The sequence below is a fragment of the Euprymna scolopes genome, chromosome 2, assembly GCF_053919585.1.
Source record: "Euprymna scolopes isolate OS-2025 chromosome 2, ASM5391958v1, whole genome shotgun sequence".
NCBI classification, from domain to species: Eukaryota; Metazoa; Mollusca; class Cephalopoda; order Sepiida; family Sepiolidae; genus Euprymna; species Euprymna scolopes.
In genome coordinates, this window is record NC_136483.1 from 63,530,303 (window position 1) to 63,556,291 (window position 25,989).

Here is a 25,989-nt window from a genome sequence, read left to right on the forward strand (position 1 = left end):
ATGCCAGATGGGGATCAGAACGTTGATGATGTAAAGATAGAAGCTTGGTTTTAGATGCATTAAAAGTAACCAGTCACTCCTTTCCCCATTGTACTACGTGATCAAGATCAGAGGAGAGAGAATCGGAGAGAACATGGTCGTTTACTGTCTTAAATGTGCTACCATAGATGGTAGTGTCGTCAGCAAAAATGTTTACAAATGATGTAAGGATGTGATTTGGAAGATCATTAATGTAGATCAGGAAAAGAGTTGGGCCCAGGATGGACCCCTGAGGGACTCCAGCATTAATACTGTGATTTTTGCCCATCAACTACTACTCTTATGAACCTATCAAAGAGAAATTATTTAATAATTGAGAAGACATTTCCAGCTATACCATAGCTGGAGATCTTGTGAAGTAAACCTTTATGCCATACCCTATAAAAGGCTTTTGATATGTCAAGAGCAATTGCCCTAGAAAGGTTGCCTCTGTCGAGAGATTTGCTAATCCTATGAGATATAACTGTAAGCACATCTGCTGTAGATCTAGCAGAACAGAAACCATATTGTGTCACTAAGAAGGTTATTTTTGCTGAGATGGTTGATTACTTCTGTATTTAACACAGATTCTAGCAACTTACTACTGACGCACAGGAGACTTATTGGCCTGTACTGAGAGGGGGATGAACGATCACATGAATTTTTAAATACAGGGCATACTGATGAGATTTTCCAGGGTGATGGGAAGCAGTTCTCCTTAAGACAACGTTTAAACAGTTTTGTAAGTATGGGCGCTAGTTCTGGTTGAAGTTTTTTGAGTACTATAATTGGAATACCGTCAGGCCAGTAGCTTTACTGGAATCAAGGTTTTTGATTAGCTTGGCAACATCACGTACAGATATTTGTATATCACATAGCATGTTTTCTGATACAGGAGGAAATATTGGGGGTTGGTGGCCTTGGTCGCAAAGGTTAGAATTAGTTGCAAAGTTCTCGGTAAAGAGTTTGGCTTTGTCTGATGCTGACGAGATTAACTCAGGCCCATTGATGAGAATTGGGATAGAGCACATGCTTCTGTTCAGGATTCTGTTTGCTATTTGCCAAAACTGGTGGGAACCAAGCCGCTGCTCAGCTACTTTGGACTTAACGGACTGAGCATATAACTCTCTTGCATTCTTTATTACTTTTTTACAATGGTTGCTGGCAGACCTGAAAGCGGCTTCAGTTTCCATACATCTATTATGTTGGAAGCAGTGGAAAAAGTGATTTCTATGCACAATAGCAGCAGCACATTCTGGAGAAAACCATGGCTAGCTGTTAGGTTTTTGCTGGAACTTTTTCGAGGGTATGAAATGGTCTAAACCTACAATTAACCATTCCGTCAGGTCTGATAATATAGACGACACATCCTTTTTAAACATGGACCGCAGAGGAAGATCCGATATAAATGTACGGAAGCTATCCCTGTCAGCCATAGTGTATCGATATACTGTACAAGGGAGAGGTACGTCTGAGGACTTATTACATTTCATTTTTATCTTAATTGATACAACTGAGTGGTCGGAAGATCCAAGAGGAGACAGAACGGAAACTAAACATAGTTCAGGGCAAGCTGTGAGAAAAAGGTGTAGGAGACTTGCATACTGGCCGTCATTGTCTGGCACACGGGTTGGTTGGTGAACAATTTGAGTGAGGTCTTGTCAAGACATTAGGCTGTATCTCAATGCTCCAAAAACAAAGTACATGCATCTAAATCGATCTTCTAATGCACCATTGCTTTTATCGGATTGATCAGAAATTGACTGTTGATGACTTCAAATATCTGGAAGGCAATTCCGAAAGCGAACATGATATAGTGTTAGGATAGTGCATGGTGTGCACTTCGTTCTTTAGAGAAAACATGGAAATCTTCAATCAAAAAAGAAGCCAAGACCAACGTCTTTAAAGCCTGCATAGAGTCAATCCTTCTGAATGGCTCAGAATCATAGACTAAGCATATCATGCAGAAAACATCTCGATGGTAAATATACAAGAATGCTTCGACTAGTCTACAATATATCCTGGAAAAGTCACCCAACAAACAACTCATTGTATGGTTTCCTACCTCGTGTTTCCAATATTGTGAGACTGAGACGTCTAGCACTTGCTGGTCATGTTAGCCGCCATGATGAACTGACAGGAAAGCTCCTACTTTGGACTCAAGACATAAAAAAGAGAGTTGGACGTCCATGTGTAACACTTAAAGATATTATTGAAGAGGAAACAAGTTTGGCACAAACTGAACTGGTTGCTGCAATGACCGACTGAGAACTCTAGTACTTAAAATGTGTTCATGTTTCATCTGCGCTTACTGACATTGGATGAAACAGCAAAAACAAATATAACTCTCAAAGTTAAGCAATGATGAGGCTGGCCAGTACCAGATGGGTGACCATATTGGGAATGCTAGGCACTGTATATGTTGGAGACAACTCCTGCATCTAGTATCATGCTTGGTCATCTTGACCCTGTCTTGCCATCAGGACCAAGTGTTTCTGGATGACAGAGTGTGGTAGATGAAAGTCCCCCACACTATAAACTAAGTCAAGCGCAAGTCACAGCAAAACGGAAAAGGGAGAGATAACAACTGTTTGTAGATACGAACAACTGTGTGATGGTCTTATGGTCTACCATAGGTGAGGTAATATCATGTAACAATAAATTGCCGAAAACAATTATTGTATTTTTAGCAAAAAAATTATCGTATTTTCTTTTTTGGTATCGATTCTTTAAAGCATTTCCTATTTAATGGTATATTAGCAATGTTGGGATCACTAAAAGAAAATTATTAATCTATTGTTCAAAGATTTAAAAGTAGTATTTTTCATAAAAATAATGAAAATATATATTTTTTTCCTGCTAATATGAAAGATAATAATTATTATTAACATATTCAACAAATTTCACACTTCAAAACACAAAAATGAAAAATAAAACAAATGAAAAATTCGGATTTTCAACCTCCAAATCAGATACGTGCACAGTTGCTTTTTTTTTGCTGTTGTTTTATTTACAATCCTCACAATCCCCACAATACAATATATTTTGTTCAGTTTCGGCTGATTATTTAAGCATATTTGTAACTACAAAGAAGGAGATTGTAGGCAATATGTATATATTGCCTACAATCTCCTTCTTTGTAGTTACAAATATATATATATATATATATATATATATATATATATATATATATTGATTACGAAGAAAATAGTACACCGTTATAAAGTTCATTATTCACTTAATAATCGGTGAAATTTCCGTATTGATTGGATAATTACTTGCTTTTTGATAGATTTTTAAAGAGAGCCTCCATCAAAAAATACTTACTCCCCCCCCCCTGTTTTGGCCGTGCCTACAATAAACTAACTACTTCTTTAATAGAGAAGGCAATGCCTGGGAAAGTGAACCTCCTAGAACTGCACGGAACCAGCATTACACTGCAATCAACAAGGACCAAGTCATTACAGGAATGGTATAATCTCTGTTGATTTTGGAGGTATTTAGTTCTTTCCCACTGCAAGAACTGTGACACCAGAGTCGGAAAGTGTGATTGAGAAGTCAGCGCTCCTGAGGAGAGGCACGCTGACCTGCAAAAAGTGCCTGGGCAGCCCGTCGGCATTCACTGGTAAGGACGCCTCAAGCGATTAGCAATAAACTAACTCCTTCTTAAGAGAGAAGGCAAAGCCTGGGAGGGTGGACTTCCTAAGCATGCACAAAACCAGCATTATTACACCACAATCAACAAGGACCAGATCTATAGAAAAGGTAAAATCTCTGTTGATTTTGGAGCCGAGGATAAAAAATCCTCGGGCCTCAAAATGCTGCAATTGCCACGAGCCGCAACAACTCTCGTAACCACTACCAACGGCACTCCCAGTCTAAATAAACAGCTGCTTAATACGTGGACATCACGCGTTATATTATAAATTATTACTAATAAAAATATAATCTTTCGTTTGGGTAAATTTATTTCTTACTACGAATAAAAATATTAATAAAACCTAAGTTTTTAAAAAAATGTTAATAAAAACTAGTTTTTTTTTTTTTTTTTTTTTTTTTTTTTTTAAAATAAAAATAAATGAATCTCAGTAATTAATTTCTATTTTGAATGTATCGAGTTTTTTTTTTTTTTTCCTAATCGTGCGCGCCGGGTGGCAAACGTGGGCTGGGCATGAGGGAGTGACCGATTTCCCCCTCGCACGTTAGCTGGGGTGCGTGTTTTGCTCTTCTCTCGTTTCTTTCCTTACTCTTGCAAAATCAAACTTAAAAACGTCTGTGGAAGAAGGAAGGAAGAAGTGAAAGAAGGGAATAAAAAAAAAAGAAAAAAAAGGACATTCTAATTTTGTTTGGCGACGGGAATCTGCTGCCATTTTCAGACAAGACACAAACAGAAACTATTTTGACGCTAATTTAAAAGCATGTCGAAATCTTATCAAACTGAAGGGTAAGTTTGCGTTTTATTGTTAGTTTTTCTTTTATTTATTTTATGAGTAAAAAGTATGGAAATCCATATATGGTAATCATAATTTGGTTTTACTTTTACGCCAGGAGAAAATGAAATGTTTTGAGTTTTTTTTTTATTAGTTAAAAAAACACAAAACAAACAAAGCTGTTGTATTTCCAAACTTTTTTTTTTGGGGGGGGTACCTGTCACGTGACATTTTATACTCGTTTATTCGTTTACGTCTGTTTGAAAACAAATTTTCACTTTTATTGTTTAGTGATATTTAAACAAATTATTAAAAAAAGTGATTTACGGATCATTTCCCATGCCAGACGAAAATGGCACAGTAATAGCCTGTAATGAGTTACAGTAGCCGAAAATCAACGTCACAAAATAAAAATCAGATTTCCCCTCCTCACAAAACAAAACAAAAAGAAAATCAAAACAAAAACAAAGGTATTTCTGCTGTTTACAGATTGTGAATATTATTATTTAGAAACCTATTATTAATATTGGGAGGGGGAGAGGTTTTGTTAACTATTCTGTTCTTTCATCTAACAATGTAATGAACAAAGAATAGCGTAAAAATTGTAAGTCTAACACCATATCTAAAAAATAAACTGTAAAATTTAGAAATATCAAAAATAAATAAATAAATAAATAAAATGGTGGTAATGCAGAGTTATCCGCGCTATTTTTTAAATCGTATTTCCACGTTTAATTAAAGTTTTATGATGTCTGTTTTTTATTCGGTTGTAAGGTTAAAGTACAGAATAGGTACAAAATATCCCCCCCCTCATGTTAAGAATGGCTTTTAAATAATAACGTTATTATTTCAGCACGGATCACACATGAGTACTAAAAACAAATTACTGTTTCTCCGCGATAATGAAACCATATAAAAAATATAAATAAAATACAAAAATTACCGCTAAGTTTTTTCAACCTATTTGCATGTAATCGCCTTAAAAAGTAGAATTGTGTGTGTGTGTGTGTGTGTGTGTGTGTGTGTGTAGCAAATGATTAATTTATAGTTTCATTGTACATTTGAAACTCCGGAATGAAAAGTCGTCCAGAAAAAAAAAAAAAAAAAACTGGGGTTGGGGGTACAACTGATTAACATAAAAAAGATGCTTATGCATGTATTGTACCACGCTATTTTTATAATAGTATCTTCAAGTTAAATTCTAGTTTTAGGATGTTAGTTTTTATTGTTAAATTGTTAGGTGAAAGTACAGAATAGTTACAATACCGTCCTCACGTTTAAGGATGGCTTTCTAAAAAATGACATTATTCTCACACCACGTACAATAAATGTATAAGTACCAAACAAAAAAAGAAAAAAATAATTTTCTTTGGACTGAAGAATAGGATAAAAATGTCCTCTTGATGATCTTGTGCCTAATTTGCAAGTGAAATTGATTTTTTATTTGTAAATAAATAATTCAAAATGTAGTATCTGTTCTGTTTTCAGACAGGGGTGGAGGAGGAGAACTCCTGTTAGACTGAGGTCCTTTTTTATTTTCGACCGCTTATGTATATACACACACGAGTGAAATATGGCAGTTAAAAATGAAATAACAGGAATTATTTTTTTAATTTAAAAAATACTTATTATTGGAAAATGTTAACGTACACTGAAATTTTCAGAAAATAATCGAGTATTTTTATTTAAGAAATTCAACTATTATTCAGAGTTCAAAACCACTGCTATTTTTAGCCATTATCAGAGATTTTCTTCCCTTGCAGTCATATCGGCATAAAATCTCTAATTTTAAAAATTTTTTTAAATTTTTTATTAAAAATTCTACTCTATTATTTTCAGTATATTTCTGTGTATGCTGCTATTTTTCAATAAATAACACCAGGCAACGTCTCCTGCAATTCGATCCAAGGTGTTGATCTCAGGTTAGTTGAGCCAGGTTTTTCTTGCTCTGCTATTCTTCCTAATGTCTGGAATGCGTTGATGAAATAGATGACACCTGGAAAGACGAATTCACATTTCACCTCTAAGAATCTGATTAAAGTCCAGCTAAAGTAACTAGAGCTATCTTTTTAACAATGGATATGACTCACTGTCATTGAACTGCAATCAAGAAGAAGAAGCAAATATTGAAATTCAATAAATATTGTGAATGAAGAAAGAATCTCATATTAGTACGATACGCATTTTTAAAAATTTAAGAAGACAAAAGGCCAGATATTTTATCAGGAAATTAAAAGAGAAAACAATGCAAATTTTGAAAAATTACAGATAGTTTAATAAGAGACATAATTATCTGTGGAATAACAAGATACAATCTTATGCAAAAGATAATCTGATTTTTCACTGGAAACAATCATATATGAACAACAAGTAACCGAACAGTTAACATTACCATAAAAAATATTTAACTTAAAGGAATCAGAAAACATTCCTCGGCACTAGTGGACTAATGCAACTTTTTTGGTTTTCAGTTGGGATATTTAGAGAGTACATATCAAAGGTAGAAAACTCTTTTTTGTGTTATAAGTTTTTTTTATATTTATTTTAATCCAATAAAAACTTTCTCAACAACAAAAAACATGCATTTGAAAATTTCAGGATTTGGGCTTTGTTACAAAACATCTATAATATGTGTTTAAAAAACTGTATTTGTTTTATAATTTTTAAAAAACAAAAAAATAAATACATTTATTGTTGTTAGGTTTTTGATTCGGTCCTGAAATCGCATTTTTCTGCTATGTACTCTCTAAATGTCTAAACTGTAAACCAAAAAAGCCGTACTTTCACATAAGGGCATAAGTACCCAGTTCCCTATATTTATTTAATGTCACTATTTTGTCCAACGATCAGAGCTTATTTAAAAATATTTCCAGCCGTTTCAACTGTCTCCAAATTCTACTCTGTATGGCCTTGTCCATTACTTGTTTTGAAGTTTTCCTTGCCTGCCAATCTTCCTGCAATCAAAAACATCCATGCTTCTGCAACAGTTTCTCCAGGAGGATGAGCACTCCACACCATACCAACGTTACTGATTTATCCTTAGCATGACCTTTATGGCTGGCAAGTGTAGTGCTTCCAGCAAATCCACTGATCTAATGTGTTGGATTTGCCCAGATTTCACATTGAGATTCACCTAATCATGGATGTGTCAGTGCGCTGCTGTTGGATGAGAAAATACTAGGTGAGGGTTTAACATTTGCTTCTATATAACGTGATGTTGTATGTGCTTTGCATATAACGTGATGTTGTATGTGCTTTGCATATAACGTGATGTTGTATGTGCTTTGCATATAACGTGATGTTGTATGTGCTTTGCATATAATGTGATGTTGTATGTGCTTTCCATGCATATCTGCAATTGTTCAATGCTGATTTTTGGTGCTCACTTTGACACTATGAACCTGCTGGAAAAGTGGTTCCATGACTCAAGGCAAGAAGATTAAAGGCTTACATGCTTTGAAATGTTATTTTGAAAGAAATTATTTGACATTTATTAAGAAATAAGGAAAAGTTATTAAGTGTGTAACATTTAAAAAATATGAATCTAAATTAATTTTAAAGAGAGTTAAAAAAAAAAATACGGCCTCCTGAAAAAAGTACTCCTATATTCCACAGAGGACAAGAAGCAATGTACTGGAAGGTCTTATATTATCATCTCTTCCGGAAAAGTCAACTGCTCTCTCAGATTAAAGCTTCTGGCTGCAATGAGTGAACAATCATCATGGTACATGAATGCATCACCATCAATCGATGGATGACTCAAGACAAGAAGAAGATTAAAGCTTATGTGCTTTGAAATATAATAATTCCCAAAGAAATTATTTCACACAACTGCCACCCAACTTACACAACTGATACACAACTTACTCCAAATGTAAAAGAGAGACAGCTTGCAATGTTATCAAGCAACAGTTCACAAAATTTTATTCACCACTTCCATTTCACATATCTTTTAAGTAACAGAAAGAGTCTACTGCTTTCAGAGTGTTGTCATCTAGTATCATCGCTATAGCATTCATAAATAAAGGATAGAAGAATATAAATAGAAGAAACACAATTGAATTATTTGTTGGTTGAGAGAGAACAATCAGTTTTTATGCAAGAAGTGTAAGACAATGGAGATGAATGCAAACTCAGATCTGGAAAAAAATTTATGTGGATGACGAGGTTATTGACATTATTCAGAAATATTGTTCCGATGTTGACACCATCGGAGCACAGGGTGGAGCAGGTGCTAGTGTGATAGATAGAATTAAGAGTTAATGGAATGAATGCAGGGAACTTTTGCCATTACTAACTAGCAGAGTATTACTACTGTCAACCAAGAGAAGAGTATATCAGACATGTGTATGAAGTATGATGATGTTTGACAGTGTGATGTCACCAGTGAGGGTTAAGAACACGTGCTGCATGAGAAGAAATGATATGAAATGATATGGTGGATGTTGATGAGCTCAGAAGAAGATTCAATCTGGACAGTTTCAGGAGATGCGTGCAGAACAGGAGACTTTGATGGTATTGCCACTTTGAAAGAATGTATGAGAGTTTATTGGTTAGTAGGTGTAGACCAATTAAAGTAGCAGATTCAGAGTCAAAGAAGGTCAAGGAAAACATGGTAGAAAGGGATAAAGATGGACTTGAGAGAAAATGGTTAGCTTGGAAATGAATTTCTAAAAGCTATTCAACATATTGGAGCATTTAAAAATGAACTAAATATGATGATGATGAAGCTCTACTCCGAAGAAATATAACGAAACTCTGAATAAACAAAACAAAATCTATATAAGCAACAATAAATATTGTGGATATTCATCATCCAGCTACCAAATCAGACTGTCTGAAGATACTGGCTTTCTGACCTGAAATGCACTAAGCATTATTGTTTTTTCCTTTCCCTTTGCAAAAATCAATATAAAATAAAACAGAAACAACAATTGTTCTATACAAAAAACAAAACAAACACTATGAATTGATATTTAGATATAAAGAACTTGAAGCATAAAACCTTTTTCTGAAATTATGTTTGCATTAAATAACCCAAAAAAGGGTTTATATGCCATAAAACAACGAAACCAAAGCAAGCCTCACTAATAAATATTTGAAGATATAAAAAAGTTGAAGCATAGAACCTATTTCCCAAATTAGTGGAAAAAAACAAATAATTTGGATGCTTTGAAAAATATGTAAGACAAAGATCATAAATAAAATAGGTGATCAAACACAACAAGAAAGAAAATCTATATTTGCTGTCCATAAATTATAACAATGACAAAAAACGATAAATGGACAATAAATATGAAAATAAATAAAACTAAAATAGATTGGAAAAATTGATTATGGAGCAAGAATAAATGTGTTAGCATAAAAATATTTCTACAAAATAGAGCCATTGCCATAGGTAAATCAAACGACTACAAATCTTGCAACAACACAGTGTACATCAAATTATATATATATATATATATAAATTCAATTGTGATAGCAACATTTATTGTCGTAAGAACAAACTTCAGTATTGGATATAGCTACAACAGAGAAATCAAATCAAGTCCGCAAGGACCTGTGGCGCAGTGGTTAGAGTACTTGGAAAAATCAATTGTAGAAAATAGCACTGTCCTGAAGGTTGAAGATTCAATTCTCAGCGTGGGCGACCAAAAAAGACAGTTTCGAATTACTTAGGACCTCTATCCAGTCATGGCTGATGGAACAAAAGCACGTTACCCCCGTGAAGTAAATAAAGTGGTCCTCCCGAAATTTTGTCCAAATTCCTGAATTTGACAGAAACATTCCCGAGTTCGACAAGATACACCAGAAGAAGTCGGAGGTTATTTTTACTTTTAATTCATCAATACAAGTTCTTACTTACTTTTAATTTATCAATCCCTGTTCTTACTTACTTTTAATTTATCAATCCCAGTTATTACTTACTTTTAATTTATCAATCCCAGTTATTACTTACTTTTAATTCATCAATCCCAGTTATTACTTACTTTTAATTCATCAATCCCAGTTATTACTTACTTTTAATTCATCAATCCCAGTTATTACTTACTTTTAATTCATCAATACCAGTTATTACTTACTTTTAATTTATCAATCCCAGTTATTACTTACTTTTAATTCATCAATACCAGTTATTACTTACTTTTAATTCATCAATCCCAGTTATTACTTACTTTTAATTCATCAATCCCAGTTATTACTTACTTTTAATTCATCAATCCCAGTTATTACTTACTTTTAATTCATCAATACCAGTTATTACTTACTTTTAATTTATCAATCCCAGTTATTACTTACTTTTAATTCATCAATACCAGTTATTACTTACTTTTAATTTATCAATCCCAGTTATTACTTACTTTTAATTCATCAATACCAGTTATTACTTACTTTTAATTCATCAATCCCAGTTATTACTTACTTTTAATTCATCAATACCAGTTATTACTTATTTTTAATTCATCAATCCCAGTTATTACTTACTTTTAATTCATCAATCCCAGTTATTACTTACTTTTAATTCATCAATCCCAGTTATTACTTATTTTTAATTCATCAATACCAGTTATTACTTACTTTTAATTCATCAATCCCAGTTATTACTTACTTTTAATTCATCAATACCAGTTCTTACTTACTTTTAATTCATTTGGTCCTGAATATGACTTTAAGCTATATCCGATAGTGAGGCCCCAGTTTGTAGGCTTTGTGGAGTGTGTTAGGGTCCCAACTATTGATTAAATAGAAGCTTACTCTAGTAAAATCTTTTTCTTCAAAATCACTGGATTCGTCATTAAATTACCTGAAATGTGTTGATATGCCGTAAAACAAAAACAACCAACCATTTTAATACATTAATATAAATTATTACTTACTTTTAATTCATTATTTGGAAGATACAGATTTTCCAAACTTCCATATGCAATACACATTGTGAAGTATTTAAAATCCAAATATTTCAATCATATCAAAGGATACAGAAATGCAAAAAAACAACATAATAATATGATATAGCACACAAGAAAAATATAGAGAAATTTAAATTTGTTGAACAGTAAATATGTAAACAATGTGGTCAAGACACAGAAAGGCTCGAAAACAGTTTGAGAAGACCTCAAATGGCAAATTTTTTGCAAAATTCTTACAAAAATTTTCAAGAGAAAATGATCAAATTATTTTGATATTTATATCCTTACCAACGGTAGGATAATGTGACGCAAGAGTCGGAAGGTGGGACTTGAATAGTCAGCACCATAGAGGAAGACCACTCAAGCCTGGAAAAAATGCTGGTGTGGGTCCCGTCGGCACCCCGGTATGTGCGCCTCAGGCTATTAGCAACAACTTCTGAAAGGAAGAAGACAAAACTTTTGAGGGTGGATCTCCTAGAACTACACAGGACCAAAGACATACCTCAGTCAACAGGGTAAAAGCTATTTCAACAGTGACCGAGACTCTATTGGCTTTGTTTCCAATAAACCCACACTTGGACAAAGTTCAATTGAAGAATTTAGATATAGGCCTGAAAAGGTCATATTTTTAGCATATTTTCAAAAGTATGAAGTAATCTTTTTTAATAAAAATGTTGTTTGACATGTTCAGATAAGCAAAAAATTTGATTATTGCTTGGAAAATTCTCCATCGAACATGAAAAATATGCTAATTAAATACTACCCCCCCCCCCCAAAAAAAATTAGGAGATATTTTGTTTCCTGAAACTATTTTCCTGTTAACAAAGATTTTTGGCAAAAGAATTTCACTTCCCAACCAACACTAACCAAAGATTAGGGGGCATTTTACCATACAACGAAAATGATGGACAGATGAAAGTAATAGCCCATGCATCAAGAATGTTATTGCAAGCAGAAAAAATTTCCAGCTAAATAAGAAAGAGGCATTAAGTATATTTGTTGATCAAATGGGCGAATTTTAATTTTGATATGTCGGTCTGTAATAGAATCTTTCTTGGTCTGTCATGTCTTAGTTTGAAATAGTATTTTTTGTTGGTCTATCATGCTTAAGTTTGAATCAGCATTTTCTACCTATTGAAATCGACGATAATACTAAGTGGCCCAATAAAAACTATTAAGGTCAATTAGCTGAAGAAAGCTGGAACTGAAGAAATGTCATAATACCAAGTTCACATACTACTGTTTGTCTCTTTTCTAATAATACTGTGATATTTAAAGACAGACATGTATATTATGCAAATTGTTCTACTTTTAGCACCAAACCACAAAAGCACCCGGATTTTCTACTGTTATGTGATTGTGATCGACATAATTTTATAACTATGTAGGCTCCTTTATACACATTGTCTAGAAAAGCCCATACAATCAGGTCACAACATTCCACACTAAAGTAATTAATTAGTAATAGATTTTTTTAAACGATCAGTAAAAACTTTACATTAATATCTAAATATTTTCTTTCTTGATATTCTCAAATATATATGTACATGCATATATATATATATATATATATATATATATATATATATATAAAATTAGATAAATCTTCACCATATTCCTTCTGCTTCACTTTTTTGTTATTAAGTAAGATCTTTGACTTACTTGTTGTTTCATCAAATACTTTTGTATGCAAAATCCGATCCCGCATTTTGCTAATTCCTACCCTCTGATGAGAAGGAAAGTATTTCTTTGAAACTCCGCGGATTAAGGAATATCCACTTATCAAGTGTTTCCGTTTCAGATTAAATATGTTTTTAACCAGAATGTGCTGCTGCCATTGCGCACAGAAATCACTTTTTCCACTGCTTCAAACGTAATAGATGTATGGAAACTAAAGCCGCTTTCAGGACTGCCAGCAACCATTGTAAGAAAGTAATAAAGAACGCAAGAGAGTTGTATGCTCAATCTGTTAAGTCCAAAGTAGCTGAGCAGCGGCTTGGTTCCCACCAGTTTTGGCAAATAGCAAACAGAATCCTGAACAGAAGCGTGTGCTCCATCCCAACTATTATCAATGGACCTGAGGTAATCTCGTCAGCATCAGACAAAGCCAAACTCTTTGTCAAGAACTTTGCAGCTAATTCTACCCTTTGCGACCAAGGCCGCCAACCCCCAATATTTCCTCCTGTATCAGAAAACACGCTATGTGATATACGTATATCTGTACGTGATGTTGCCAAGCTAATCAAAAACCTTGATTCCAGTAAAGCAACTGGCCCTGACGGTATTCCAATTATAGTACTCAAAAAACTTCAACCTGAACTAGCGCCCATACTTACAAGACTGTTTAAACGTTGTCTTAAGGAGAATAGTTTCCCATCTCCCTGGAAAATTTCATCAGTATGCCCTGTATTTAAGAATTCAGGTGATCGTTCATCCCCCTCTCAGTACAGGTCAATAAGTCTCCTGTGCGTCATGAGTAAGTTGCTAGAATCTGTGTTAAATACAGAAGTAATCAAACATCTCAACAAAAATAACCTTCTTAGTGACACTCAATATGGTTTCCGTTCTGCTAGATCTACAGCAGATGTGCTTACAGTTATATCGCATAGGATTAGCAAATCTCTCGACAGTGGCAATCTTTCTAGGGCAATTGCTCTTGACATATCTAAAGCCTTTGATAGGGTATGGCATAAAGGTTTACTTCATAAGATCGCTAGCTATGGTATAGCTGGAAAAGTCTTCTCAATTATTAAATCATTTCTTTCTGATAGGTTCATAAGAGTAGTAGTTGATGGGCAAAAATCAGAAGCTCACAGTATTAATGCCGGTGTCCCTCAGGGGTCCATCCTGGGCCCAACTCTTTTCCTGATCTACATTAATGATCTTCCAAATCACATCCTTACATCATTTGTAGACATTTATGCTGACGACACTACCATTTATGGTACCACATCTAAGACAGTAAACGACCATGTTCTCTCCGATTCTCTCTCCTCTGATCTTGAGCACGTAGTACAATGGGGAAAGGAGTGGCTGGTTACTTTTAATGCATCTAAAACCAAGCTTCTCTCTTTACATCATCAACATTCTAATCCACATCTGGCATCAATTGAAATGAATGGCTCTCGTCTTCAGCAGGCCTCAAGTTTTGACAAGCTTCTGGGCTTGACCATTACTCCTGATCTTAAATGGAACACGTACATCAAATCTGTTGCCAAGGCCGCTGGAAAAATGGTGGGATCTTTCTATCGATCCGGTAAATATCTCACTGCTGATTCTATTCTCTATCTATATAAGAGCCAGGTACGTCCAAGGATGGAATACTGTTGCCACATCTGGGCAGGAGCTGCTAGAAAGGACTTGGCCTGCCTTGATAGAGTTCAAAATAGACTTTGTAGCCTCGTAGGAGATGTCCTTTTCTTCTCCTTGCAACCTCTATCTCACAGAAGAGATGTTGCGAGTTTGTCTCTGATGTATCGTTATTTTCATGGAAAGTGTTCGACTGAGCTTCAATCTATGGTCCCCCCTCGCCAAACTTTCACAAGAAACACTCGTCTAGCTGTAAACACTATCAATAATTCCCCCCACTCTTTATCTGTGCCTAAACCTAAACGTAGATTCCATGAACAAAGCTTCTTTCTTAGAACTGCACGCCTGTGGAATTGTCTTCCGTTTTCCTGCTTTCCGGCTGACTACAATATGGTTGTCTTCAAGTCTAACGTAAATAAGTTCTTGATGAGCCGTTCCATATAAGTTATCAAATTTACCAAATTTTCATTACTAATGATTACTATATTGTCCAATTTCTACTGTACACTCTGTAACCCTTATCGTTGAGTGGCCTCTTCGCCTTGATAATGTGGTGATGCCTATGTAAAAAACAAACAAAAAAACAAACTCTTTTTCAAAGTGTTTTTTAACATGTTTTATTAACTGTTTGCTCCTATATATATATATATATATATATATATATATATATATATATACGTGTTTTTTTTTATATTCAAAAGTAATGGACTAATGAATTCAACGAGGTTGTTAGATAGTGCTCAATAAAAAGAGCTGATAATACTTGTTTATTGTTATATAAACATGCTCACATCCCACTGCGACAAATAGCCACTTGTTTCAATCAAACAACAGATATCATCAGGCAGTGACTTGACTATTCAAAAGTTCAATGAATAAACCTTTATAAAGATTTATTCATTGAACTTTTGAATAGTCAAGTCGCTGCCTGATGAATCTGTTGTTTGATTGAAACAAGTGGCTATTTGTAGCAGTGGGATGTGAGCATGTTTATATAACAATAAACAAGTATATATATATATATATATATGATTAGTTTTTTTTGGAAAAAGAATTCCAGCAGAGTGCTCAATTAAAAGGAAAATCCAAATTTTAAGAGCGTACTTATATTTTCGTACTTATATAGATAGACGAATATTGGCTGAAGAGAGCTTGATAAGGATACCTTAAACGGGCCTTATTATCGGGCTTGAAACCGACGGTACCAATGACCTGTCTCAACTAACAACTTTCTGTACACAAAATATATATATATATATATATATATATATATATATGGGTATAGCTATTACTGGTAGGTTGACAGCAAAAATGCCTGTGCAATAGTTTAAAGTCTAGTGTGGATTATACAACATCACAATAAACTCATTAGTAAAGCTAGTGCAAAATATTACTTTCTCGCAGTATGATAAACATGTGAACCGTTAAAAAAAGGTTGTCGTTTCTTTTAAAGATTTTATTTTCAGGTCAAAGACGATCATTAGACGATCAGATGAGTGTCAGGTCATGGCATGGGGTTAAAAGCCTCTCCGTTTAAATTGTGTCCGAAATGGGTATATTTGCTGATGACACCATGCTTTATAGCAAATATGTATTAAAAAAAAAGAATGTGCATGTATCCAAGGCAATATTTGACGCCTTAGAAAATGACATCCAGTCTGTAGTGAAATGGAAACGTAAATGGATGATTATGTTTAATGCTACTAAGATAAAGCTCCTTTCCTTTAACAAACGCATAGAAACTTTCCAGTTACTGATTGACATGGATAATAGAACTCTACCTGAGAGTTCATCATTAAAATTCACAGGTTACATGAATTGGAACAAATACATTGAAGACATTGCCAAGGCTCCCACAAAGAAGGTGGTTTTCCTCTATTGGACTAGAAAAAATACTCACACATGACGCTCTCTTATATCTATAAAAAGCAACCATTCACTCACGCATGGGATATTGTTGCCACATATGGGGTGGTACATCAACCACTAGTCTCTCTCTATTGGACAGGATTAAAAAAGTGTCTCCAATCTAATAGGTCCAACACTGTCAACAAGGCTCCAACCCCTGTTGCATCCTTGTACTTTTTAAAAAGTACTTTAATGGAATGTGTTCTGACGAACCTATAGGACTGGTTCCCTCCTTGACGTAAATACTCCCAACTAACTTGACAAGCAGCAAAACCTCACGCCTTCACTGTAGAAGTTCCTGAATACCAGAGAGTTTTCTAAAAGTTTTTTCACTTTAACTACTTTGGAATTTCCTTCCTGTATTTTGCTTCCCCAACTGTACTAACATGCAGAAATTTAGGTGTAATGTGAACAGATATCTCGATGCTCAACTCCCTACTCGTAGACATGGACCGTAATTCACTGTATTTCTGAGTGGCAGTTTGCCTTGTTTGGCAACTTGCAAGTGGTGACCCTTCACCTATACTATATTATGACATAAAAGAAAACTCTACATATTTCTTTATTTTCATTTTCGTTATTAAAATTTGTTCAGGGCTTCAAATATTTAGGAGGATTTATCAACTCTAGTTATGATATGAATATGCATATTGACCAAGAATGGAACATAATCGACTTTTTCAACAAAATCCAGGAAGCTACTACAAAAGAATGAAACAAAACTAAAAGGTTCAAGGCATCGGTTGAATCCGTCCTACTCTATGAAATACTGTTTTGAAACAGCATTTTCTACTTATTGAAACCGGCTATAATACGAAGTGACCCAATAAAACTATTTAGGTCAATAAGATGGAGAAATGTCAATCTGCAGTTATTAAATTCTGACTTCGGTGCTGACTGGGCACATATCTTGACACTAGGAACCTGCTGGAAAAATGCTTCTTGTCAAACTTTCACAAAAAACACTCATTTAGCTATAATCACTATCAATAATTTCTCCCACTCTATCAGTGCTGAAATCTAAACTCACATTCCATGAACGAAGCTTCTTTCTCAGAACTGCACGCCTATGGAACTCTGTTCCACTGGCCTGCTTTCCAGCTGACTATAATATGGTCGTCTTAAAGTGTAATGAAAACAAGTTCTTGTTGAGCTGCCTCCCTTAAATAATCCATTTCTATCATTAACTATTAATACGCTGCTGTCTCTGTAACTACCGTACACTCATTAACTCTTATCCTTGAGTGCCCTCTGGGGTTTGATAAGTGGTGACTCCCATGTTAAAAAAAAAAAATCCCCAGACGATAAAAAGCGAGACTGGAAGGTTTCATATTATCATCTCTTCCAGAAAAGTCCACTGCTTTCTCAGATTGGAGCTTCTTGCCACAATGAGCAATCATCATGCTACATAAATGCATCACCATCAATCGATGAAGATTAAAGACTTATATGTTTTGAAATGTTATTCTGAAATAAATTATTTGAAATTTATTAAGGAGTAAACAAATTATTAAGCGTGTAACATTTCAAAAATATGAATCCAAATCAACTTTTCAAGAGAATTAGAAAAACGGTGAGTATTTTTCGAACAGCCTACCATATATTTGTGAAAGCAAAAAATTGTCCACTATTTTTGCATTATTAGATCTACAAAGGTTGGAAATATTTGGCTTGAATCTGCTTTCTTTTGAAGTTTCGAAGTTTTTCCTGACAATTTATAAAATAATAATAATAAACAACTCTTTTTCTTTTAATCTTTTATATAAATAAAATAGTAGATGTATGCATGCCTGCCTGTGTGTAAATATTTAACTGATGCTCTCTTAAACTATGAAAGTTGAAAATTTTTTTTTTTTTTTTTACATGGGGTTCACCATCAAGGCCCGAAGGCCACTCAGGGATAAGGGTTATTGCGTTTACAGTAATCAATGAGATAGTATTGTAGTAATCATTAGTATTGGGTGGTTAGATAGAGTGTCTTACTTAAGGGGGCGGTTTGTCAGGAGTTTGTTTATGTTGGACTTGAAGACGTCCAAGTTGTAGTCAGGTGGGAAACAGGCAAGCGGCAGAGAGTTCCACTGGTATGCAGTTCTAAGAAAGAAGCTTTGCTCATGGAATCTACGTTTGGATTTAGGCACAGATAAAGAGTGGGGAAAATTTTAGACAGTGGTTTCAGCTAGATGGGTGTTTTTCATAAAAGATTTGCGAGGGGCGACTAGAGATTGGAGCTCAGACGAGCACCTGCCATGGAAATAATGATAAAACAAAGACAGGCTCGCAACGTCTCTTCTGTGGGAGAGAGGTTGCAGGGAAGAGAAAAGGGCATCCCCCACTAAACCACAAAGTCTATTTTGTACTCTGTCAAGGTAGGATAGGCTGTTTTTAGCAGCTCCTGCCCAGATGTGGCAGCAGTACTCCATCCTTGGACGTACTTGGCTTTTATACAGATAGAGAATTGCATCAGTAGTGAGATATCTTCTGGAGCGGTAGAAAGATCCCACCATTTTCCCAGAGTCCCTGGCAACAGATTTGATGTACGTGTTCCATTTCAGATCAGGAGTAAAGGTCAAACCCAGAAGCTTGTCAAAACATGGAGCCTCCCCAAGACGAGAGCCATCGATTTCAATTGATGCCAGATGGGGATCAGAGCGTTGATGATGAAATAAAGATAAAACAAAACTGAACACGACCACATGAGACGAAGAGAACTTAAACCACAAAAATGTTAACTGCTTCACCCCCTCTACTAAAATAAAAACAATGGTCACATAATACTCTGAAATTCACAGGAAATAGTAATCATACATATCAAGGATGGTTTTTAACAAGTAAAATCTTTGTTTGGATGAATGAATAATGTGTTCAAATGTATATCGGCAAGTTGAAATACAAACTGTTTATTTCAACTTACTTCTTTCTGCGCATGGACAAATTCAATTCATTTTTTTTCGAGTCGTTTAATATTAAATCTTACTTATCTCTTGATAGCTACATCGGTAGGAAACATAGCTAGAGCGCTAAATGTTTTGGTTTCAATTCTAGCTGATGGCACCCAAGTAATTTTTCTTAATTTTTGAAATCACTACTATATATTAGGTACAATATAATATTCAATAGAGAATTGACCCTGTTAATAATAAATATGAAATCTGCATGAATTAAAATAAGAATATTTTATGACCTGACAAGGACGAACGTCTCTGCTAGTATAAAAATAATTGTGAAATCAAGCGTAGTTTCTGTGCAGTGCAATGTAAACTTCAATGTATTGTAGACTAAGTCACTGTGGGGAGGCATGTGAAGCTTGTTTCTGGGGCATAATGGAGGTCCCCGACTAGAGCGGACGATTAATTGATTTGATTGAAAAATGGTCAATTTCACCGATTTTGATGACAATATAAGTATTGGAAGTATGGAATATTCGTTAATCCTAATTCAATCCTGGGCAAAGTCGAGTCTCTGCTAATTTTTAAATATAATTTGATGAGTGAACTGTAATTCGGTAATGGTTTTCGTTTTGCATTCTGCAATTTATTGAAAAAAAAAAAACAACAAAAAACAAAAAAACTATAATTCAATTCCATTAACTCAAACATTAATCTATAAAGAATCAAATACAATTCTGACAAATAGAAAAACTGAAATGATGCATATATTTGAAAAAAAAATGTATGAATCTCAGCTGCTAAATCAAATAAATAAAATAAAATGGATGATAAATCTCCTAGGATCAATAAACTGTCTCTTTGTTTGAAAGTACTATGATGTGTTCAATACTGACACCATAGGACTGGTTAGCCTTAGTCAGTTCACATAATAATAATAATAATAATAATAATGATAATAATTAACGACTGAAATCTTAAGAAAACCAACCCACATAAACTGCAAACGCTAAGCAGTCACATGAAAGTTGAAATAGAGATAAAACAAAACACGACCACATGAAACCAAGAGAACTTAAACCACAAAAAAATCTTAACTGCTTCATTCCTTCTACTAAAATTAAAACAATAGCGGTATCAAACTCGGCTGATACTAGATCAAATAATGTGTAAAGGAGTATGGAAAGACTGAGGAGGGAGAGCACTAACCAGACCTCCACTGGAAGAGTGTGAAGAACACTGTGATCTCGGGGAGGCTTTTTGCCACTCAAACTCCAGAGAATACAATGGCCATAACCAGCAGGAAATCAATTGGAAGTGGCTGTTGCGATAATGCAAAATCATTTGCAATAACAAACAAAAGGGATGGAGAACACTGGAAATTTGGAGATATTTGTTGTCATTCACACTCCAAGGAATACCACAGTAATAGCCAGTGAGTGACTGCTAGTGATGGCTTGTGTGAGAACTGCTAGTGAGTGAATAATTAATAATAATTAAATTATTGTATACGGTGTAGGTGCACTACAACTCTTCAAAAATGCATGTATAGTGCATAAGCTAGTATACAATTATCAGGACATGAACATTGTATGAGTCATAATATACAGCTTCATTGAGCTTCACTCTATGTCCCCGCCTCCTATAAAACATTCACAGCAAAAACTCGGCTAACTACAGTCACTCTCTACCTAAAATTAAACAATACTTCCATGAGCAAAGTTTCTTTCCTAGAATTGCCTGTCTGTAGAAATCAATACCATGATGCTGAAGTTTATTAGTTTACATTGTATAGACATTTTTAAGCATATATATATATATATATATATATATATATATATATATATATACAAAATATACTAGATTTAATTATTTATCTTTGCCATTATGTACAGTCTACATAATTATTTTGTGATTAATGGAATAAGTTTTTGAACAAAATTAATTTTGCATGAGTAGTTTTTATTGTTCGTTCGTTTTGATATTGCCTTTCCCTCTATTCTCTGAAAAAAAGAAATAAAGAAAGAAAGATATATGTCAGTATTATGTCGAGTAGTGTATTCTTCGCTTGATGGGAATCCCATTTAAAATAACAAAGATCTTTCTGTGTGGGTGTTACATCAAGTCGGGCTAAATTTGCCATGGAAAGAAGAAAAAAAATAAATGAGTGGAATATTACAGCATCATTAATCCTTCATTCTTCAACCAGATTTTTTTTCATTAAAAAAAACAAGAGAAAACAAACTTTTTATTGCAACGATTTTGAACATATGTAGATATAGAATTTTTTTAATGTTCGTCACACACAAATCTTTTAAAAAAAAATTATCTTTTATTTGACAAAACTATTACTTTTAGTTTTGGCTCATCTTTCTTGCATTCGAGTGTCAGCTTTACTAAACCGATTAACCAACTGACATACTAAAAATAGCATCAGTTTATAAATGACGTTTTTCCTATAGAAAATAATTGGTAGGAATTAGTGCATGTTAAAAGGCCCCAAATGCTCAACTATTTGTTGACACTGAAATAGATACGTGTATATCTATCTATATTTGAACGTGTGAACGTGTCTCTGTGTGTTTGTCTGTGAACATTTACCTACGCAATAACTCTGTCAATTTTAAGTCTACAGACTCGAAATTTGATGTACAGGGTACTGAGATTTGGGAAAATCTTTGTAGTCCGTTTTCGGCCAGAAATTTTGCTGTTAAGGGATCAAAGTTCAACGATTTGACCTTTGAGAACTCTATCAAACTCCTCCGACAATTTTGGGTCTAAACATTTGAAATTTTAGATATAGGTTCCTTGAACATGGATCTAACTTAATAACTTGATTTGAGCCTAAAACAATAAATGTTAAGGGGTCATAATAGAGGTCAAAGTTAAAAAGATTGGCCGCTTTTCTTTTGTTCAACATACACCTTTAAACACCTGGGCAACACCGGGCTGAAATGCTAGTGTATTTATAAAAGTGAAAGTGTCTATCTGTGTGTCTGTGTACATTTCCTTACACAATAACTATCAATTTTCAGTCTACAGACTCGAAATTTGATATACAGGGTAGTGAGATTTGGGAAAATCTTTGTAGTCCGTTTTCGGCCAGAAATTTGACTGTTAAGGAGTAAAAGTTCAACGATTTGACCTTTGAGAACTCTACCAAACTCCTCCGACAATTTTGGGTCTAAACAAGTGAAATTTTAGCTGTAGGTTCCTTGGACATGGATCTAACTTAATAACTTGATTTGAGCCCAAAACAATAAATGTTAAGGGGTCAAAGTTAAAGAAAATTTGACCACTTCGGTCTCTACCAAATTACTCAGACAATTTCTGGTCTAAACATTTGAAATTTTACATAAAGGGTATTCAGAGATAGGGCAAGCTTTTTAATCGGTTAGGGTCGAAAATTTAAGCTACCAATATATAAATGTATGTATGTATGTTTGCATGTCTGCCTAAAACTTTTGACAGAAGCGACGGATTTTCACAAGATCAGTATTGTTATGAAGCTCGACCCTTCAGACGACAAATACCGAAAAATTGGCTAAAAACATTAATTTCTTCAGCCTCAACTGGGCACCTTTCTACAGGGAGGGGTCGCTGTTTTCGCCGATATTTTTGAAAGTCATCCCCTCTTTTTGATTGTCTAGCCTTAATTTAAACCTATGTCATTTCCAGTTTGGTGGTGGTCGTAACAGCAAAGATGTCACATTTTTTTCCTGTTCTTTTTCTCCTTCGTGGTACGGGTTTGAGCCTGTCTTCCTACTACCACTTTTTTTTTTTTTTTGCTCAACACACACTTCCAAACACCTGGGCAACGCCGGACACCCATGCTAGTAATCTATAAAGTTAGGTATGGTATGTGTATCAGGTCGATGAAAAAGTTTTCGCCGGTTTGAAGAAGGGGTACTTTAAAATAGTGTAATACATTTAAACAGATCACAAGGATTAATTTATAACTTTTTAAAGATTATTAAAGCATCGTTCATATTTTTCTGTAATATTCTCACCATGTTGACCAGAAAGGGAGTCATCTTCCATCGTCATAATGTTCGTCTTCACACAGCACTGCTTAACAAAGAATTCCTAGGAGAATTTAGTCGGGAAATCTTGCCCCATCCTGTATATTCTCCTAACGAAGCTCCCTTCGATTATCATTTATTTCGAGGATTACAAAACCATTTAGATAGCTTTAGGTTAAAATCATGAAAGGAATTAGATTCATATTTCAAATTAAAATGTAAATAATTTTAAAAGTGAGGCATTTATAAGCTCCTTGACAGATTGAATCAAGTTATAGAAAGCAAAAGTGATTGTTATGAATGAAGATTTTCAAGAACGCGCAGTTTTTCATGTTTAAATAGGTAAAAAATTTGCATCGACCTGATGTTTATGTATTTTTACAAACAGATTGCCCGGCGTTGCTCAATTGTAAAATATGCTTAAACATGATATTTTAATTTATGCAGATTTCATATTCATTTAAAAAAACAATTTTATTATTCCATTTTCACTCCAAACAAGGCATAATGCCACTTCGATTTAGGGGACTATTATCATGGACATAAGTTGCAGGATACTATGTCAGGAGTTGAGCAGCAAGATGTCTGTTCACATTACACTTAAACTTCTGCATATCAGTACAGTTGGGAAAGCACGAACCTAGAAAGGAGTTCCAAAGTGTAGCAGTTCTTGGGAAGAAACTATTAGAGTAGAAGGCTTTCTTACATCTAGGGATCTCTACCATGTAGGGGTGGGATTTTGCTGATTGTTGGGTTTGTCGGGTATTTATGTCGAGGGGGTACAAGGGCTTGTAGGTCATCGGAGCATCCATCATTAAAATACTTTTAGAACAGGCAAAGGGATGCAACATTTCATCAATGGGACAGAGGCCGAAGCTTAGATGACAGTTCAAAACCTATAAGGTTGGCAACTCTCTTTTGAACCCTGTCCAGGAGCGAGAGACTAGTAGCAGATGCACCAGCCCAAATGTGGCATAATACCCCATGCATGGGCGAATGGTGGCCTTGTAGAGGTACAGGATACTTTCAGACATTAGTAACTTTCTAGCATGATAGAGAGAGCCCACCTTCCTTGCAGCGATCCTGGCAATGCTCTCATTGTATCTGTTCCAACTCATGTTCCCTGTGAATGTTAAGCCGAGGAGTTTGAACAAAGTATTTTCAGGTAATGCATCATTAGCCAAACTATAGGTGGTTGAGAAGCTTTCTTGTAATTATTGAAGGAAACAAGCTTAGTCTTGGCAACATTGGAAATTTAGTGTTTCTGCCATTTCCTTAAATATGTGTTCATTTGTTTTCCTCTCGTGCCTGTTATAGAGCGTGGTGTCATCAGCATATATACCCATCTCAAAAATAATTTTATCAGGGAGGTCATTTATGAATATCAGGAATAATATAGGTTCAAGGATCGACCCGAGGTACACTCACATTTATATCATATTGTTTAGATGTACAACCATTGAGAACAACCTGAATTCTTTTATTTAAGAAGGATTTAATCATGTTAAGTATTCGTCCAGTGATACCGTATGATTTGATTTTCCTGAGAAGACTATCCTGCCATACCCTGTTAAAAGCCTTAGATATATCTAGGGCTACTTCTCTACTCTCCTCTGCTTTGTCCAGTGTATGGTATATACGTTCAGAGATTACAATTAGGTATCTGCTGCAGAACGGGCTTGCTTAAGTCCATATTGTTGGTTGGTCAGAAGTTTAGCAGCTGTAAGGTGATGGACTAGAACTTGATTAATTATGGACTCAAATAATTTGGTGAAAAGCGGGAGGAGACTGATGGGATGATAATTTAATGGGTCAATTCTTTCATTAGAATTCTTGTAAACTGGTACCACAGAAGCAGTTTTCCAGCAGTTAGGAAAGCAAGATTCGTTAAGGCATTTGTTGTAAAGTTTGGAGAGGACTGGAGCAACCTCAGCAGAGCATTTTTTTAATAACACAGCCGGGATGAGATCAAGTCCACATGCTTTTGAGGTGTCTAGGTCTTTTATAATATCATGCACCTGGGAAGGAGTGATTTTCAGATCGTCTAGTGTGGTGTCTGTCCACAAAAGAAAGTCAGGGAGTGAAATGTTTTGCTGGATCCAAAGTGGAGTTTGAGACAAACCGACTAGCAAGCATGTTAGCCTTCTCGGTTGCTGTGCAAACAACCTCATCATTGTTGAATAATGGGGGAATTGCTGATTGCCCATTATTTACTACATCAGAAGAAAACCCCCATGACCTTGAAATCACTCTTCTAGAAGCATACGTGAACTTTTAACACATATATATATATATATATATATATATATATATATGAAAGATAGAAGATAGTATAAAAATATATATACTTATGATAAATAAGTTACACAGGAACGTAAAAATGTCTAATAGTTTCCTTCAGTAATGAGGCACAAATGCTTGTATAGTTTACTTGCCATAAGTGTATTTTAACACTACTATTAAACTCTTTTTTTTTTTTATTTTTTTTTTTTTTATTACATTTTCA

At 34.6% G+C, this 25,989-nt stretch overlaps 1 protein-coding gene across 1 annotated transcript in view; it reads left to right on the forward strand.

Moving 5' to 3' along the window:
- The first annotated feature begins 4,164 nt into the window (after window positions 1-4,164).
- LOC145291671 (poly(U)-specific endoribonuclease-A-like) overlaps window positions 4,165-25,989 on the forward strand; it is a 46,685-nt gene continuing 24,860 nt past the window's right edge. Inside the window, exon 1 of the mRNA XM_080137709.1 lies at window positions 4,165-4,462. Coding sequence (XP_079993835.1) covers window positions 4,437-4,462 — 26 coding nt within the window. The 5' untranslated portion in view covers window positions 4,165-4,436. The remainder of the gene's footprint in view (window positions 4,463-25,989) is intronic.